At 42.6% G+C, this 19159-nt stretch overlaps 1 protein-coding gene and 1 long non-coding RNA gene across 14 annotated transcripts in view; both read right to left on the bottom strand.

Moving 5' to 3' along the window:
* Positions 1 to 19159, bottom strand: part of pdzd2 (PDZ domain containing 2) — a 136255-nt gene that overhangs the window by 51068 nt on the left and 66028 nt on the right. For all 12 annotated transcript variants that reach the window (XR_009768352.1, XR_009768351.1, XM_061673119.1 and 9 more), the window contains one exon: positions 902 to 1016. Coding sequence is in view for 10 of the 12 variants with exons in the window: in XM_061673119.1 (XP_061529103.1) it covers positions 902 to 1016 (115 nt within the window). In the remaining 2 variants the exon portion in view is untranslated. The remainder of the gene's footprint in view (positions 1 to 901; positions 1017 to 19159) is intronic.
* Positions 3012 to 6539, bottom strand: LOC133400448 (uncharacterized). 2 transcript variants are annotated; one of them, XR_009768353.1, is made up of 4 exons: positions 6236 to 6539; positions 5925 to 5987; positions 5171 to 5567; positions 3012 to 4840 (listed from the first exon to the last, which is right to left on the bottom strand). It is a non-coding gene; the product is annotated as an uncharacterized LOC133400448 (long non-coding RNA). The 2 variants fall into 2 exon arrangements; XR_009768354.1 differs by having other exon boundaries at positions 3012 to 5567.

The raw sequence follows: 19159 nt of genomic DNA, 5'->3' as shown, positions 1-19159 counted from the left end.
AGAGACAAATAAGTTCATTTTATCCATATTACAATTATTATTATTATTTTATTTTTGTATTTTTTTTAAATTATTATGATTATTATTATTTTTTTTTTACAAATACGGTACAGTATGTAGTAAAGTTGCAAATACGCAATGGATCGCAGGCAGCGTCAAATAATATGGTGGAACTTCTAAAGTGGAACTAAAACTGAAATTGTGACAAATACGATATGCCTCGGAAGTCACACTGTAAGGTGAAATCACCTTTGTGACACGAATTGTGCAAAACGATCCATGCAATCCATTGGCTGACAAGTCTGTCTTAAAAGTCAGTGATCAATATAATGACATACTGTAAAGATAAAAGAATGGAACATACTGTACACTGCATCCTTAGCTATGGATGAGCGTGAAGCAAACCGCATGCTTCCTCCCTCAGAAAGTTCATTACTGTATTTATTATTTGTCCAAGACATGGGAGAGTGCACTCACTGCCATTGTAATTGAAATTAAAGAATTATTTTTTTATTAATTTTTTTTATCCCCCAAGATTTGTGAATGAGCAGGAATATATACCGCAACAAACACTTTCCCTGAAAAACAGGGGTGCCCCCCCCCCCCCAAAAAAAAGTATATATATATATTTTTATATGTACAAAATTTAAAAAAAAATAATTTTAAAAAAGTAGGAGAACTTGCGGGTGCCAAACAACGAATATGTCCAGGACCAGATACATATATATCTATCTATCTATCTATCCTCTGTATATTAAATTAATTTAATTTACGAGCGCTAGTTGTTGCCATCATCATGCAGTTTCACTGAAACATTTTTCCTGTAGGGGGAAATAAAAAACTTGAATAGTGTAATTGCTCTTCATGGTTTTTGTGTTTTGGCAGGGAAAAGAAAGGTTACCCTGTTTTAGGCGTCCATCAGCAGCAGCAGCACCGTGAGAGAAAATGGTCTTCACAAAAATTCCCATTTGACCACGAGCTGAATCCTGGCCGCCAACAATGCTGAATCCCAGGCCCTATGAAATATAGATTGCAAATAGCATAAATAGCAAACACATACACACAACTAGGCCTGTCACGATAACAACAATATATTTTTTCCAAAAACGATCACTATAAACAATAATATCTTTGTATTTAATGCCTTTGAAATCATGAAAAGTAAGCCCCGCCCTTATTATTTTTTAAAATTATTATTCTATTTTATTTTTGCCTTTTAAATAATTATTGTTGTTACTATTATTATTGCTGTTATTATTATAATTTCTGTTATTATTATAATTTTCCTTTCTTCTTCTTCTTCACCTCCTCCTTTATTATTATAATTTCCGTTATTATTATAATTTCCAATGCCGGCAACGATTTCAGCTCTGGAAATGCCGTCCTCACACTGGTTAATCTCTTCAACTCCAGAAGTGATGCTTTGGGGAAAAAAATGGTTGAAGCCGTACGCGCGGAAATTACAGCTATAAATGATTATCGGCATTGAAAAGCGAGTGGAGAAAAGTGAAAGAGATTACTGTGAAACGCTTGAACGGAGTGTCAGATTTGGAGAGTTATGTTCGGCGGTGGAATTTCAAATTATACGGTGTACTGGAGGCTGAAAAGGAAGACGTGCGCCTGGCGGTGATCAAGATATGCCAAAATGTATTGCCATCAGAGAGGGAGAAGCTTCCTGATGCTATAGATCAGGTATGTCAAACTCATTTTTGTCGCGGGCCCTATTGTAGTCACGGTTTCCCTCAGAGGGCCATTGACTGTGAAACCATATTAATGTTTAGTCACCTCATCATATTATTACATACACGCAACAAATTGATGGATACCTAGTTTAGAAATCAGAAGTCAAGGATAATAGTTTGCTCACCTATTGTTCAAGTTACTGTAAACAGAAAATACTTGCAATGTCTAAAGGAGGGTAAATCAGCCAACGAGGTTTCATCAGTGGTACGGAAATCCATGTTCTTGTCATCTCTCCGGAGGAGTTGAATTTGATTGGTTCTTTGCAGGCGTCTCAGGATATACACGTTTTACCCTGCTAAGATGCTCTCCTTACTGGGCAATTTGTTTTTGATAGTTTGAGACACTCGGGGGGTTGTAGGGGAAAAACAAAACAAAACAACAACAAAAAAGGCTGGATAATTTGTCGTTTTTTAAAACTTTTTTATTGAAGTGGTCCTATTGAAGTATTATAGATGTGCGGATCTCAATTCGGTAAGTTTCACGAAAGTTCCTCAACAATTTAGCAGCTATTAAACCGGCTTATGTATCGCTGCGATTTCCAACCTTTACGGAGCCAAGGCACATATTTTACAATAAAACAAATCTCATGGCACAACAACAAACAAAAATGTCACAAAAAGTGGAGACATTAATGTGGAAACATTAATGTCATATGAACTAATTACTGTATGTACTTCCTGCCATCTAATAGAAGATTACGATCATTGTAACTAGCCATATTCATCCGTGTATATTTCTTCCTAAACTTATGGTGACCTGAGCATTCTATTACTGAATAACATTAAACACTTATCACCACTGACCAGTATGACTTAATTAAAGATGGAATTCATTCACACAATTATTATTGTTTGCTTTGTTTCACAAGGAACTCCCTCTGCCTTCGGTCTGACCTCACACATAAGACATATGATGCAGTCCCAGGTAGGTCAATTATTTTTGTAATAATAATGACCAGAATAATAATTGATAATAATTCGAATCGATCCAACGAATGTGTGACACTGCAAAATGTCCGCTTTGCAGCTTCTTGCGCTACATGTACAACAATGTAACCACAGAGAATGCCAAACATCTTCACGTTATGAACCAGAGGTGTTTTGTGCTCTACTTTTGTGTGTTTGCAGGTCATGTTGAGAACAAATGTTACTCCTGTTTTATACAGTACAATACAATTAAGTGCAATTTGTATTTTTTTGCTGTCTGAGGATGCTAATATATAAAGTTGATTGAGTGATGACTTGATTGTTGTTGTTGTTGTTGCAGAGTTTATGGTAGGTTCCGAGGGTGGACCAGTTTCAAAAGTGTTATTATTAAGTGACGACAATTTTTTATTTTTATTTTTTTTATTGGAAAACAAAGTCGTATGCAATTCAACCCAGACAGGATGTCAGACAAGGAAATACACAGCATCCAGTCAATTTTGAGCAAAAGGTAATATATAGAGTTAAAATATTTTTCAACAACATATCAAAGAGGCACTGAATGAACAACAAATCATCTTTTGGAAAAAATAACCTCCAAACTAAATCTTGAATGCTGATACCACTTGAAACTTGCAGTCATGCACACAAATACCTTATAACAAAATATAAAATTTTAACAATTCTACATGTTTGCTGAAGATCTAGTGTTTGAATATCAGGTTCCTGGTCACACAAGGTCTATGTGATGGGATTTATTCATCCCTGAAGGACATCAACGCAATGGTCGGATCAGGGTCATCAGGGTCAGGATCAGTGCTGTTATGCTGGAGAAAAAGGCTCCAACGACTGTAAGACAGTAAGTTTAGTTTAGAACAATTAAGAGTGATCGAACATACTTGGCCATTTTTAGGGGGACACACATAGTGGACTGTTTGGAAATTCTCACACCAGAAGAAGACTACTGAGGAAGATTGCACTGGAAGCTGGCCGAAAACCAAAAAAAGAAAACATCACATGCGTTAAAACTGTTGCATTCTTGTCACCCGATTTAAAGGTTTATAAAATAATAGGGTAAAGGTTCAGTCATAACGATCTCAAGCTGTATCAACATTTAAGTTAAAATTTACATTCCAATAAAATAACCCAAAAAATACCAGGGGGTCCTCTGCCGTCCAAGTATGAGTAGGTTTATAGAGTAGTAAATGATCTATTGGGTAGCCTGGAGGAAGGCCATGGAGAACTTGAAAAGTAATTAGTACTAAACTCCAATTTAAAACATGGGATCCAAAGAGAAACCAGTAGTCAAGTCTTTTTTTTCTGGTTCTGGTTAAAATCCTGGCATCCGTGTATGTAGCAAGTGTTGTACAAGTATCACCAGTGGTGTGTGTGCTCCCTATAGTGGTATTCAAAAAATCACAAAATGAGGTGTTTAAAATGTTCAGTTCAGTTGTATGTATTTACATTTGAAGAACAACCAATTGGCATTTGATCTTTCTGAAGTGTTTATTTCCAAACATTTAGGTACAATTTCTATTTAACTTATGCGCAATATATGTAATTCAATCATTATTTGTTTTTTTGTTTTTTTCTCCCTTACTTGGAATGCAGTGTTAATGTTAAAACTGTGGGTTAGAGCCCAATTTATCAATTATACCTGTCAGCAGTAAAAGCCTACCTCATTTTAGTTGAGCACTTGGGCCTACCACATTACTTACGTTTTGAGAAATAACGATCTAAGTAAAGTGTTTATTAAGTGAATTCAAGTGTACCTCTATATCTGGTTTAGCCAAAGGTGTTTGGAGAACTCCAATGTACCTCAGCTGTTCTGCGGAACAGTTTCCTTCAGTTCTCATTGGATGCCTGTTCCAGCTTTGATTGTGGACACTTTTGCCAGCAATGAAGCTGCCATGTCCAGTTCCTCGTACAGAGAACATGCATCGTGCGATGTCAACATGTTCCACTCCCTGGTCAGCACGCACTCTAAAATAATTTAATCAGTCATCGTGCCTTGTGCTGGAGTCCAAGGGATTAACCGATAATGAAGCCCAGCCAACAAATAATAATGATCCGTTGATGTACTTCCTACCTTGAGGGCCATCCATGTTTGTGGACACCATCCATGAAGAAGGAGAATGCCGTTGAGGCTTTGTTGTTGGTGGCAGCATCAAGATCTAGAATGTAAAAGGAACGGGTAGATAGATTTCACTCTCATGAAGTTAAAACAAAGACTAATAAAAAGAGGTCCGTCTGGATTTGACTACCGTAACATTGTGTGAAAAGGTGGGTAGAACAAAAATAAAGTCATCACAATTTTGAGTGTATCTTTTTTTCAACACCCATCTTTCACGTACCCTTCTTGTGAAACCGTTGATCCCACCAAATATCACAATATTACATCTGAACAGGAGGTAACATACATTTTCAGAAGTGGTTGGCAAAGGACAAAAACAAGAAAAATATGAGTGAGCTTATCAGAGTAAGCAGAAGATTGAAACACTCACCTGATTAACTTATGGTTGGTGTCTCCATGAACCAAGGACTGGTGCAGTAACACACTCTGTTCTGCAAGCTACAAATATAAGTTGTACCATCCTTGCCAAAATAGGAGACTTTGAATATTATCATTGTCAGTTTCCAGGCGTGGCCGTTCCCGATTCCCATAATTCACAGTTACAGTATTTGACACATTGGGAGGCTTCAGGAGCCGGAGCAGATACAACATTCAAGCTAAGGGTGTTGATTAACTCCTGTAGACTGTTATGGTCTTCCCGTGGGATGCTCTGGTGATTTGATGCCACTGTTGCCAATGAAAGCTCTTGTTGAGCAACATTGAGGAGGTACTCCAAATCAATGGTTTCATTTCTGAGAAGGGGACTGAATCGTGCGTGAATCTTGGTCCTGCAGGAACAAACACACATTGCCAAGTCAGTACAAAGTCACCTTAACGTCTACACACACGACATACCCAACTCCTTATTAACAAAGCCAATTGATGGATAACTGGTTTTGTAATCAGAAGTCAAGTATAGGTTTCTACAATTATTGTTCAAGTTATTGTTAAAAAGGATTTGGTAAAAAAAAGAAAATGTAAAAATGCTTGCAATATCTCAATGTTATTATTTATTACATATTAATTTGAAAATTCGGTGCAAATTTGAGCAAGAATCTTCAGTTGAAGAATCAGCAGTTGACACATAAAAAATGTGCTACGTCATAAAATGACGTAGCAGGCCAACATACAATTCATTGACCGACCTGAGACTGCATCGTAGCTCTTCTGTACGAGAGGTCAGACAGGTGGCGGAGTCGGTCCCGAGACTAGAGAAAGACCGCAATCAATAATAATTGTGTTGATGAACTCCATGTTAAGCCATACTGGTCAGTAGTCAAAGATGAATATGGCAGGTAGATACGTTAGCACGTTACAATAGATGAGCCGGTTTAATAGCTGCTAAATTGTTGATGAACTGTGGCTGTGCGCTTCTAACATGTTTCTAGCATAATATTACAACATTAATTCTTCCTAGTACAGCATTGACAACATATATGACAAATACATTACTTACATTTAAGTGAAGTGAGCCAAAATACAGTAGTTGAACTCTTGTCCTCTCGCTGTGCTGGGCACATGGGCATGCGCAGTAGAGTCGAAAAAAATTCCCGCCCCACGGCGCCAAAGACAGAACAACATCCGGGGGCACAGAGCTGTCACTCATAATTTATTAGCCAATGAGGATGCATTCCTCATAAAGCCCACCCACTCGAGAGGTTTGTGCCAAAATTCATTGAAAAAAACAGAAACGCAAACGGCAGAAAATTTGGCATGTTTGCGATTTGAAAGGTTTTGCGTGAATCTTTTTCTCACTTATACGATTTAAAAAGTTTTGTGTGAATCTTTTTTTCACATATACGATTTAAAAGGTTTTGTGTGAATCTTTTTTGGCACTAATGTGATTCCATAAGCCTCGGAAAACCCAGGCAGGCACAGGTAGAACATGCAAACTCCACACTGGCGAGGCCGGATTTGCACCCAGGTCTTCAGAACTGTGAGGCAGACGTGTTCACCAGTCATTCGCCGTGCCGATTAATATAAATATATATCATTATTATTATTATATGGTATGATAAATACATTTATATGTATATTATATACAGTGGGTACGGACACATTTCAGACCCCCTCAAATGTTTCGCTCTTTGTTATATTGCAGCCATTTGTTAAAATAATTTAAGTTCATTTTAACCTCCTTAATGTACACACAGCACCCCATATTGGCAGAAAACAACGTAATTGTTGAAATGTTTGCTGATTTATTAAAAAAGAAAAACTGAAATATCACACATAGTATTCAGACCCTTTGCTGTGACACTCATATTTAACTCGGGTGCTGTCAATTTCTTCTGATCATCCTTGAGATGGTTCTACACCTTCATTGGAGTCCAGCTGTGTTTGATTATACTGATTAGACTAGATTAGGAAAGCCATACACCTGTCTATATAAGACCTTACAGCTCACAGTGCATGTCAGAGCAAATGAGAATCATGAGGTCAAAGGAACTGCCTGAAGAGCTCAGAGACAGAATTGTGGCACATCTGGCTTCTGCTGCAATTAAGGTTCCTAAGAGCACAGTGGCCTCCATAATCCTGAAATGGAAGATGTTTGGGATGATCAGAACCCTTCCTAGAGCTTGCCGTCCTGCCAAACTGAGTAATTGGGGGAGAAGAGCCTTGGTGAGAGACTGCAGCCCTCCACCAGTTGGCGCTTTATGGCAGAGTGGCCCGATGGAAGCCTCTCTTCAGTGCAAGGGACATGAAAGCCCTCATGGAGTTTGCTAAAAAACACCTGAAGGACTCCAAGAAGGTGAGAAATAAGATTCTCTGGTCTGATGAGACCAAGATAGAACGTTTGGCCTTAATTCTAAGGGGTATGTGTGGAGAAAACCAGGCACTGCTCATCACCTGTCAAATACAGTCCCAACAGTGAAGCATGGTGGTGGCAGCATCATGCTGTGGGGGGGGTTTTCAGCTGCAGGGACAGGGAAACTGGTTAAAATCGAAGAAAAGATTAATGTAGCCAAGTACAGGGATAGCCTGGACGAAAACCTTCTCCAGAGTGCTCAGGACCTCAGACTGGGCCGAAAGTCCACCTTCCAACAATACAATGACCCTAAGCACACAGCTAAAATAACGAAGGAGTGGCTTCAGAACAACTCTGTGACTGTTTTTGAATGGCCCAGCCAGAGCCCTGAATTAAACCCAATTGAGCATCTCTGGAAAGACCTGAAAATGGCTTCCCACCAACGTTCACCTTCCAATCTGATAGAACTGGAGCGGATCTGCAAGGAGGAATGGCAGATGATCCCCAAATCCAGGTGTGAAAAACATTTGTTGCATCATTCCCAAAAGGGTGCTTCTACTCAATACTGAGCAGAGGGTCTGAATACTTATGGCTGTGTGATATTTCAGTTTTTCTTGTTTAATAAACCTGCAAAAAAAACCTGCAATTCTGAAAAAAAATTACTGAAATTATTTTAGCAAATGGCTGCAATATAAAAAAAGTGAAAAATATAAGGGGGTCTGAATACTTTACGTGCCCACTGTAGGTCGAGGTCTTTGTTTTGACACACACGTCCTTAAAGTTTGAGCAAAGTCATCTTCAAGCACTGGCCAAAACATCCTTGCAGGGTCAGGGCTTATAGCCAGAACTAACTGACAATTCATCCAATCATTATCAACCATTGGGGATGTTTTCAGAACACACGTATTGGAATGCCTTCCAAAGCGCGTGGATTCCATAGGGGGTGCCACAAATGCTCAAACGCTTCATTACCTCAAAAGCAAAGATTGGGGTGGCGTGGCGCGGAGGGTAAGGCTACACCCTGCAACCAGAGGGTCACTGCTTCCTATCCCAGCCCGCGCGCATCATTTTTAGCAGGGTTTTTCGTCTTGTTTTGTTTCCCCCCCACGGTTTTCATTGATGACGATGCCCACTAGCATGTATCCTAACCCCTTTCAGTTTGTTTCCCTGCTCTCCTTGCACTCACACACGCTAAACACACAATCGTCACAATACTCTCCCTGTGCACTACAAACCACTCCACACCATATTGTTCGCAATCACATTCACACCTACGGCCAATTTAGACTCTTCAATCAACCAACCAACCATCCATCCATCCATTTTCTTTACCGCTTATCGTCACTAGGGTCGCGGGCTGTTGGAGCTTATCCCAACTATCTTCGGGCGGGCGGCGGGGTACATCCTGAACCGGTTGCCAGCCAATCGCAGGGCACATAGACACAAACAACCATTCATACTCACATTCATACCTATTGACAATTTAGAGTCTTCTATTAACCTATCCAGGCACGGGGAGAACATGCAAACTCCACACAGGCGAGGCAGGATTTGAACCCGGGGTCCTCAGAAATTTGAGGCGGATGTGTGCAGTCGTTCACCGTGCCGCCCACTTTCACCAATGCTATTTGCAATATTAATCAAACCACTAGCAACCGCTACACGTCAAAGTGGTAGTATTAAAGGTTTTTATCCAACCTGGTCACTCCGAGAGCGAACCTCAACATCTTCATTTCCGCCACCTCCAGCTCTGCTTCCTGTTGTCTCTTCAGTGCCACTATCTCTCATCCGTACATCATGGCTGGCCTCACCACTGTTTTATAAACTTTGCCCTTCATCCTAGCAGAGACTCTTCTGTCACATAACACACTTGACACCTTCCTCCACCCGTTCCAACTTGCTTGGACCCGTTTCTTCACTTCCTGACCACACTCACCATTGCTCTGGATGGTTGACCCCAAGTATTTAAAGTCCTCCACCCTTGCTATCTCTTCTCCCTGTAGCCTCACTCTTCCCCCACCACCCCTCTCATTCATGCACATATATTCTGTTTTACTTCGGCTAATCTTCATTCCTCTTCTTTCCAGTGCATGCCTCCATCTTTCTAACTGTTCCTCCAGCTGCTCCCTGCTGTCACTGCAGATCATAATGTCATCTGCAAACATCATGGTCCACGGGGATTCCAGTCTAACCTCATCTGTTAGCCTATCCATCACCACTGCAAAAAGGAAGGGGCTCAGGGCTGATCCCTGATGCAGTCCCACGTCCACCTTAAATTCGTCTGTCACACCTACAGCACACCTCACCACTGTTCTGCTGCCCTCGTACATGTCCTGTATTATCCTAACACTTCTCTGCCACTCCAGACTTCCGCATGCAGTACCACAGTTCCTCTCTGGGTACTCTGTCATAGGCTTTCTCTTGATCTATGTTGGATTTATCTTGCCCAACATTATAAAAAATAGACACAAAAGGAATGAAGACGCTAGGTTTCTTTTTCTCATGGGAGATTGTTCAGATTACAGCCTCTCAACACGCTCTAAACAATCTCTCCCGTCGCTCCTGCATTTATTTGAAAATAGGGAGGTTTCTAAGTTTACAAGACACAACACACTAAGGGCAGGGTTTCAAGGTGAAAACATGGCACCAACACCTGCCACGTCCCGGCCACGTCCTTCTCTCAGATGATTCCTGCTGAGTCATCTTCTTGAAGGCGAAACATCTTTCTTTCTAAAAATTGTCCATAATACTAATGCAAGCTAAGCAAATAAATGATAACTTCTACAATATATCCAACAATCTACAAAGACAATGTAGCTCCTTCTGACCTTCTCTGTACTTTTCCATCAACATCCTCAAGGCAAATAATGCATCTGTGGTACTCTTTCTCGGCATGAAACCATACTGTTGCTCGCAAATACTCACTTCTGTCCTGAGTCTAGCCTCCACTACTGTTTCCCACAACTTCATTGTGTGGCTCATCAACTTTATTCCTCTATCGTTGCCACAGCTCTGCACATCACCTTTGTTCTTAAAAATGGGCACCAGTACACTTTTCCTTCATTCCTCAGGCATCTTCTCACGGACTAAAATTCTATTGAACAAGCAGGTCAAAAACTCCACAGCCGCCTCTCCTAGATGCTTCCACACCTCCACAGTAATGTCATCAGGACCTACTGCCTTTCCATTTTTCATCCTCTTTAATGCCTTTCTAACTTCCCCCTTACTAATCATTGCCACTTCCTGGTCCACCACACTTGCCTCTTGTACTCTCCCTTCTCTCTCATTTTCCTCATTCATCAACTCCTTGAAGTATTCTTTCCATCTAGCTAGCACACTGCTGGCACCAGTCAACATATTTCCATCTCTATCCTTAATCACCCGAACCTGCTGCACATCCTTCCCATCTCTATCCCTCTGTCCGGCCAGCATGTATAGATCCTTTTCTCCTTCTTTAGTGTCCAACCTGCCATACATGCCATCATATGCCTCTTGTTTGGCCTTTGCCACCTCTACCTTTGCCCTGTGTCGCATCTCAGTGTATTCCTTTCATCTCTCCTCGGTCCTCTCAGTGTCCCACTTCTTGCTAACCTTTTTCCTTGTATGCTTTCCTGTACTGTGAGGTTCCAACACCAAGTCTCCTTCTCTCCTTTCCTGCCAGAAGATATACCAAGTACTCTCCTGCATGCCTCTCTGATCACCTTGGCTGCAGTGGTCCAGTCTTCTGGAAGCTCCTCCCGTCCACCGAGAGCCTGTCTCACCTCTTCCCGAAAAGCTACACAACATTCGTCCTGTCTCAGCTTCCACCACATGGTTCTCTTCTCTGCATTTGTCTTTCTAATCTTCCTCCCCACCACCAGAGTCATCTTACACACCACCATCCTACGCTGTCTAACCAGACTCTCCACTACCACTACCTTATAGTTGGTAACCTCCTTCAGATTACATCGTCTGCACAAAATGTAATCCACCTGCGTGCTTCTACATCCGCTCTTGTAGGTCACCCTATGTTCGTGCCTCTTCTGGAAAAAAAGTGTTCACTACAGCCATTTGCATCCTTGTTGCAAAGTCTACCACCATCTGTCCCTCCAAGTTCCTTTCCTGGATGCCGTACTTACCCATCACTTCTTCATCACCCCTGTTACCTTCACCAACATGTCCATTACAATCGGCACCAATTACGACTCTCTCTGTCTGGGATGCTTCCTGTCATAGTCCCAACATTTAAAGTCCCCACATTCAGTTCTAGGCTCTGTGCTTTCCTCTTCTCTTTCTGCCGAAGAACCCGCTTTCCATCTCTTCTTCTTCTTTGACTTCAACCCACAGTAGCTGAATTTCCAACGGTGCCCCGCAGGTTGACGGCGCCGGTGGCGGACGTTGTTAACCCGGGCCACGACCGATCCGGTATGGAATTCTTTGGATGAACGCTCATATTTGTTTGGCAAGGATTTAAGCCGGATGCCCTTCCTGACGCAACCCTCTGCATTTATCCGGGCTTGGGACCGGCCTACAGTTTGCACTGACTTGTGCCCCCCATAGGGCTGCATTATTTAAAATGCGAGAATAATTGACCTATATCACTCCTGGGAAGAATATCTACAGTAAAAATGAAAACTTTACCTCAAACAAATTAATCAATTCTCAATTAGGTCCCTGTATGCTCTCCCCAATTTTGCACAATTCAGATTTTGAAATTAACAACATATCCCTTTCTTTTGGCACATGGGAACAATTTTGAATTGACCACCTACAACAAGTATTAAACAATAATATTTTTTGGACACGTGATGAATTCCATCCATCCATTTTCTGAGCCGCTTCTCCTCACTCGGGTCACGGGCGTGCTGGAGTCTATCCCAGCTGTCATCGGGCAGGAGGCGGGGTACACCCTGAACTGGTTGCCAGCCAATCGCAGGGCACATTCAAACAAACAACCATTCACACTCACAGTCACACCTACGGGCAATTTAGAGTCTCCAATTAATGCATGTTTTTGGAGAAAACCCACGCAGGCACGGGGAGAGCATGCAAACTCCACACAGGCGGGGCCGAGGATTGAACCCGGGTACTCAGAACTGTGGGGCTGACGCTCTAACCTGTCGGCCACTGTGCCGTCACGTGATGAATTGTTCCAAGAATTTCAAATAAGAACCAGAAACTTCCTTCAATACAATAAATTAAAAACAGCAATAAAAGAAGAAGAGAATCCCAACACTTCAGAGCACCCTTCTAGTGCTGGAGTGTCAGGGCTGCTGTTTCAGCACCCTGAGTCCAACCCGTGTGTGTGTGTGTGTGTGTGTGTGTGTTATGAGTGGTTTGCAGGGTTGACGTGTTGGAGTCTAGCAGCTGTACCTTGTCATCCTAATTACACCTGACTGCTTTTAAGATGCCGTGGGACTCCAACTCGTCGCCAGACTATCAACGCTCTACGTCGACTTCGTAGCTTAGCCACCTTACCTATTTGTTTGCTTCCTGAAGACCTCTAGTGAGTTACCTCTACATAATTATTGTTCTTTGTCCCCAGTCTGCCATCTGCCCTTGCTCCCTGCAAACCAGTGCTCACCTCTTGGGGCCCACCGACAACACGGACTTCTACCCTGCCAAACCGGTCCTCGTTTGAACACTGCCAATCCCGCATTTAGTTCTCGGAGTTCCTTTGTTCGCTTCCAAGCTGCAATAAACCATTATTCACAAACTCACCTATAGTGAAGCTTCTCCCACAAAGGAAAACACTTTTTTTTTTTTACAAATTTATCTCATATACAAAATCAATGCACTTACCAATCACGAAAAGGGAAGAATACCTTTCTATGTCTGCTGACCATAATTACTGGATGCAGATATGTAACAATACATTTAGGATGACAAAAAAAGACTAATTTCCAGCAAAACACGATAAAGTGCTTCATAGAACACACTTTACTCAATAACCTATGCATAAAATGGGCTTCTCTTCATCTAACATATGCACGTAATGCTCTAAAAATACCCCAGACACTTATATTCAAGTTATATGGGAGTGCACACCAACTCAGTGCTTTTGGACTATATACTATATTTTCAACTGCAGAATTCCACTTTCCCCAAGATTGTGCATACTCGGCAGAGGTGTGTAGGAACGCGCTTCATTTACTCCGTTACATTTACTCAAGTAGCATTTTGGATAAATTGTATTTGCCAGAGTCGTTTTAATACATCATACTTTTTACTTTTACTTGCATATTTACATTAAGAAGAAACTGTACTTTTTCTCAGTTCCAGTGATCTGCATGCTACTCGTTACTTTTTATCATCAATTATTGTGTGGATGATCTACTTTCAGACTTTGCCTTCAACTTCCAACGGGATCACGAGTGTCATTTGAATCCAGTTCACCAATCAGACGACACAAGGTAGTCACATGACCGTACACATAGCCTTCGAGAGCCAATCAAAATGACAATTTGTTGTTTTTTTTGGGGGGGGGGGGGGGGGGGGGGGAACAGCCGTGCGACTGTGTTTATTTTACCGACTCCAAAAAACAACAGCTTTATCATACAGCTCTTAAATTGTGACTGCCCAAACTTAAGATATTTCAGCTCACGTCTAACTTGAGAAAACACCTTGCGGTAAGTTGCAGATGTTTCCATTGTTGTTTTGGCAGTGGATATAGCAAAATTAGCACTATCCCTCATGCGCACACAATCAATAAGTCTGTTCAGCAAACAACTTCATCATGAAGTCATTTAAGCTTGTGCAACCAGATTTATTCGATTACTGTTGTTATTTTATTTAAACTTTATTTAACCAACTAAAAGACCAGTTGAGAATGAACCTCTCGATTGCAATGGTGACCTTAACAATATATGTCAGTTTATTTTTTACCAAAAAAGATTAAAAAAAAATAAAATCAATTCAGTTGTGTAATTTCTGTCACATTAATGGGGGGAAAAGTTTTAAAATGATTTATTTTGGTCTAAATTCTTTTACATCACAAAAACCTGGCATTTGAACAGGGGTGTGTACACCTTTTGTACACTTGCAGGTTTGTTCCTGTTTTGTAATCTCTGCCTTTTGAGTCTATTGTGCTGTTTAACAAGTGGAAACAAAGTAGTCTCAGACCATTTATTGGAGCTGAATTTGCCTTAATTTGTTAAGTAATTATTTGGACTTTTGGATTTTTAACTCGACTTGAGTCATATTATTCTAAAGTAGCAGTACTCCTACTTGACTACAATATTTGTCTACTCTACCCATTTCTCCGTCCAAAGAAATATTCACAATCAATACTCGTTGCATGAGCTAAAACTAAGAAAATAATTTTACTAAACTGGAAAAATAATCTATCAATAATAATCACTGGTTAAATAAATGTCATCGTAGAATATATTCCATGAGAAAAAGTATCTGCAGAACAAAAAAATAAATTACGTAATTCCACAGATAATTCACAATTCTGGTCACCCTTCTTGAACATGCTGAACGTAGAGCTTTGATTCTTCTGCCTGGTTAGAAAGCCATCAGAAAATAACAATATTATATTGAAAATGAAATAGTAAAGTTTTGCCTTCTGTATTCTTTGTTGTTATTGATGTTGCTGTTGTTTAGTTTTCGCCTTTTTCTTATTTATTTATTTACTTCTTATCTTTCTCACACTGTAGACTGATCAGAATCAGAATCATCTTTATTTGCCAATTATGTCAAAAACACACAAGGAATTTGTCTCCTGTAGTTGGAGCCGCTCCAGTGCGACAACAGACAGTCAATTGACAGAGAACACTTTTGAGACATAAAGACATTGAGAAAAACAGTCACTGAGCAATAAAGGGTTATTGTTTTTGTTTGACAATTGTGATGCCAAGTCCTCGAGCAATTTAGAGCGGTTTGAAATGACTAATAGAGCAATAGTCTGGAACAATGTCAATTGTGCAAATGGTGCAGATCCTTCTCAAGCACATGAGTGGCCAGTATTGGCGAGACTACTACAGTGAGTGCACGAATAATGTATAATTGGCCCGACAGAGATGTTACTTCAATCTCAAGACCAAATTGGCAGCATGTTACAATGGAATTGTAAGTTAACAGTTTAAGAAGTTAATGGATAGAGCGGAGAAGCTGTTGGAATGTCTGGTTGTTTTAGTTTCCATTGCTCGATAGCGCCTACCTGAGGGAAGGAGCTGGAAGAGGTGGTGAACAGGCTATGGAGTCCAAGAGGATTTCGCATGCTCTTGTCTTAGTTCTGGCAGCGTGCAAGACCTCAAGGGTGGGTGGGGGGGTAACGATAATCTTTTCAGCAGTTTTGCACTCGGAGTTTGTCCTTTTATGTGGCTTTTTTTGTGGCAGGACCAAACCAGACTGTGATGGATGAACACAGGACTGATTCGATGACTGCTGTGTAGAACTGCCTCAACAGCTCCTGTGGCAGGCCTTGCTTCCTCAGAATCCGCAGGAAGTACACCCTCTGCTGGACCTTTTTGAGGATGGAGTTGATGTTGATCTCCCACTTAAGGTCCTTAGAGACTGTAATTCGCAGGAATTTGAAGGTCTGGGTGGTTTACACAGGGCAGTTGGACAGTGTGAGGGGCAGCTGTGGCTACGGATGCCTCCTGAAGTCCATCCAGTTTTGAGCGTGTTCAGCTCCAGGTTGTGTTGGCCGCACCACAGCTCCAGATGCTCCACCTCCTGTCGATATGCAGACTCGTCACCGTCTTTGATGTGGCAGATGACTGTGGTGTTGTCTGCAAACAGCCGGTGCATTGAGGTGTAGTCATTTGTGTAGAGAGAGAAGCGCAGCAGAGAGAGCACACAACCTTGGGGCGCCTCGGTGCTGGTGGTGCGTGTAGATGAGATGGTGTCCCCCAGCCTTAACTGCTGTGTCCTGCCTGTCAGGAAACTATAAATCCACTGGCAGATGGCAGGCGAGACGCTGAGCTGGAGAAGCTTGGAGAAGAGGAGTTCTAGGATGTTGGTGTTGAACGCAGAGCTGAAATCCACGAACAGGATCCTCGCATAGGTCCCCGCGCCGTCGTGGTGTTCTAGGATGTGAAGTGCAGTCCCATGTTGACCGTGTCATCCAAAGACCTGTTTTCTCGGTAGGCAAACTGCCGGGGGTCCAGCAGGAGACCTGTGACACTCTTGAGATGGTCCAGCACGAGGCGTTTAAAGGAATTCATAACTACAGATGTAAGACGACAGGCTTGCAATCATTTAGACCAAAGATTGCAGGTTTCTTGGGGACTGGAATGGTGGTGGAGCGTATGACAGAGGATGGTACCTCGCACAGTTAAAGAGATCTATTGAACATCTGTGTGAAGATTGGAGCGAGCTGGTCCGTGCAGACTTTGAGCGGGATGGTGACACAGGGTCCGGGCCTGTCGCTTTGTTGATCTTTTGTGGGCTGAAGATACGTCTCACATACTGTTTGTGGATGTTCAACGCGGGAGGGGGAGTCAGAGGTGTGATGGTGGTTTGTGGTGTGGCTGGATCGGTGTGGGGTGTTAAAGTGTCCTTTTCAAATCTGCAATAGAAGGTGTTCAAGTCATCAGCTAGTCCTTTATTGTTCTCAGCTTGGGGGGGATGGTTGCTTGTAATTGGTTCGTGATTGTAATTCACGGCAGACTGATTTAGAGTCGTTAGCTGTTTTTCTAGCTTTACTAAATAATTTGTCTTTGCAATGTTAATTTCTTTAGTCAGCTGGTTTCTCGTGCAATTATACAGGGCACTATCCCAACTTCAATATGCGTCCTCTTTTGCGTGGCGAAGTTGCTTAAGTTTGGCAGTGAACCACGGCTTGTTGTTATTGAACATGCGAAATTACTTTGTTGGTACACACACCTCTTCACAGAAACTGATATCGGATGTAACAGTGGCCGTATCTTCATCCAGGCTGCCAGTTGAATTTTTAAAGACACTCCAGTCTGTGCAGTCTAAACAGCTTTGAAGTTCTATCTTTGCTTCATTGGTCTTCACTGTTATCACCGTAGGGGGGTTGGTCCAATCTCCCGCACTACGGGGTGGGTAGCTGGTGCTGGCTGGGATGGGGGATGGGGATATCCCGGGGGGTGGTACTGCGGGGCTGGTTGTAACGGTCCTCTCTCCCTGTGGTTGTCCTGCCGGATGGGCCCGGCCTGCAGGAACCATGCCTCTTTCTGGGGTAGTGGCTTTGGGCCCTGCCGGCCTCCTCCGGTGGGGCTGGTGGACCACCCTGGGTCCCTTGGTGTGGGTGGAGTCCCGTCCACTGGGCCGCTCTCATGTGGGTTCCTGGCCCCGCCCCTTGGGGTGGGGTCCTCAGCCCCCGCATTGCAGGGGCAGCAATTATAGGTCACTCTTGAAGGTTATTGTGCATGTGAGACTGTGTCAATTCACTTGCATTTGTCCGTAGACATTCAACTTTGGGACTTATTTGCTTGGTGTGGCGCCACTCACTCATTGCGATAAATCACTCATAACTATGCAAACTTCCGAGGTAACCCCTCACTTGCACTCTAATTCTAAAGATGTTAAGAATTTACATACCCACTCCCATCACACTTCAGTTGTACAGCCGAGTCCACTACCTCTGTCCTGCATGCCTCCCCTCCTGTACTATCCAGTCCTGTCCTATAGTGTCCTGTCCTTCCTTCACAGGATGTAGCACTATTGCCCCATACAACATCCATCTATCCATCCATTTTCTACCGCTTATCCGAGGTCGGGTCGCGGGGGCAGTAGCTTTAGCAGGGACGCCCAGACTTCCCTCTCCCCAGCCACTTCATCCATCGTTTCCGGGGGGATCCCGAGGCGTTCCCAGGCCAGCCGAAGGATGTCGTCTCAGCAGTGTGTCCTGGGTCGTCCCCGGGGTCTCCTCCCGTTGGGACGTGCCCGGAACACCTCACCAGGGAGGCGTCCCATACAACACTCAAATCTAATATGTCATTGTACTAGGCATTAACTTTAACTTGCCAGATTAACTTTCTTCATCTTTATTACAGCTCATGTCCTGTCTTTTGTTTTCTTTTCTTCCTATTTTATTTAGTTATCCTTTCACTGTCCCTTTGTAACGCACGCAACACACTCAATCTGTCAAACTCCTGAAGTTTGCAGACGACACCACAGTCATCGGCCTCATCAAAGATGGTGACGAGTCTGACAGGAAGTGGAGCGGCTGGAGCTGTGGTGCGGCCAACACAACCTGGAGCTGAACACGCTCAAGACTGTAGAGATGATTGTGGACTTCAGGAGGCATCCTTCGCCACAACTGCCCCTCACCCTGTCCAACTGCCTTGTGTCAAACGTCGAAACCTTCAAGTTCCTGGGAATTACAATCTCTCTGGACCTGAAATGGGAGTTCAACATCAACTCCATCCTCAAAAAGGCCCATAAGAGGATGTACTTCCTGCGGCTTCTGAGGAACCACGGCTTGCCACAGGAGCTGTTGAGGCAGTTCTACACAGCAGTCCTCGAATCAGTCCTGTGTTCATTCATCACAGTCTGGTTTGGTGCTGCCACAAAAAAGGACAAACTCCAGCTGCAACAGACAACTAGTACTGCCGGAAAAATCGTTGGGACCCCCTACCCACCCTTGAGGACTGGCACACTGCCAGAACTAAGACAAGAGAATGTCAAAATCCTCTTGGACCATCCACATCCTGGTCACGACCTCTTCTGGCTCCT

This window comes from Phycodurus eques, chromosome 3 (genome assembly GCF_024500275.1).
Source record: "Phycodurus eques isolate BA_2022a chromosome 3, UOR_Pequ_1.1, whole genome shotgun sequence".
NCBI lineage: Eukaryota > Metazoa > Chordata > Actinopteri > Syngnathiformes > Syngnathidae > Phycodurus > Phycodurus eques.
The sequence above is the reverse complement of the archived record's forward strand: the minus strand, read 5'-3'. Positions and strand labels throughout refer to the sequence as shown.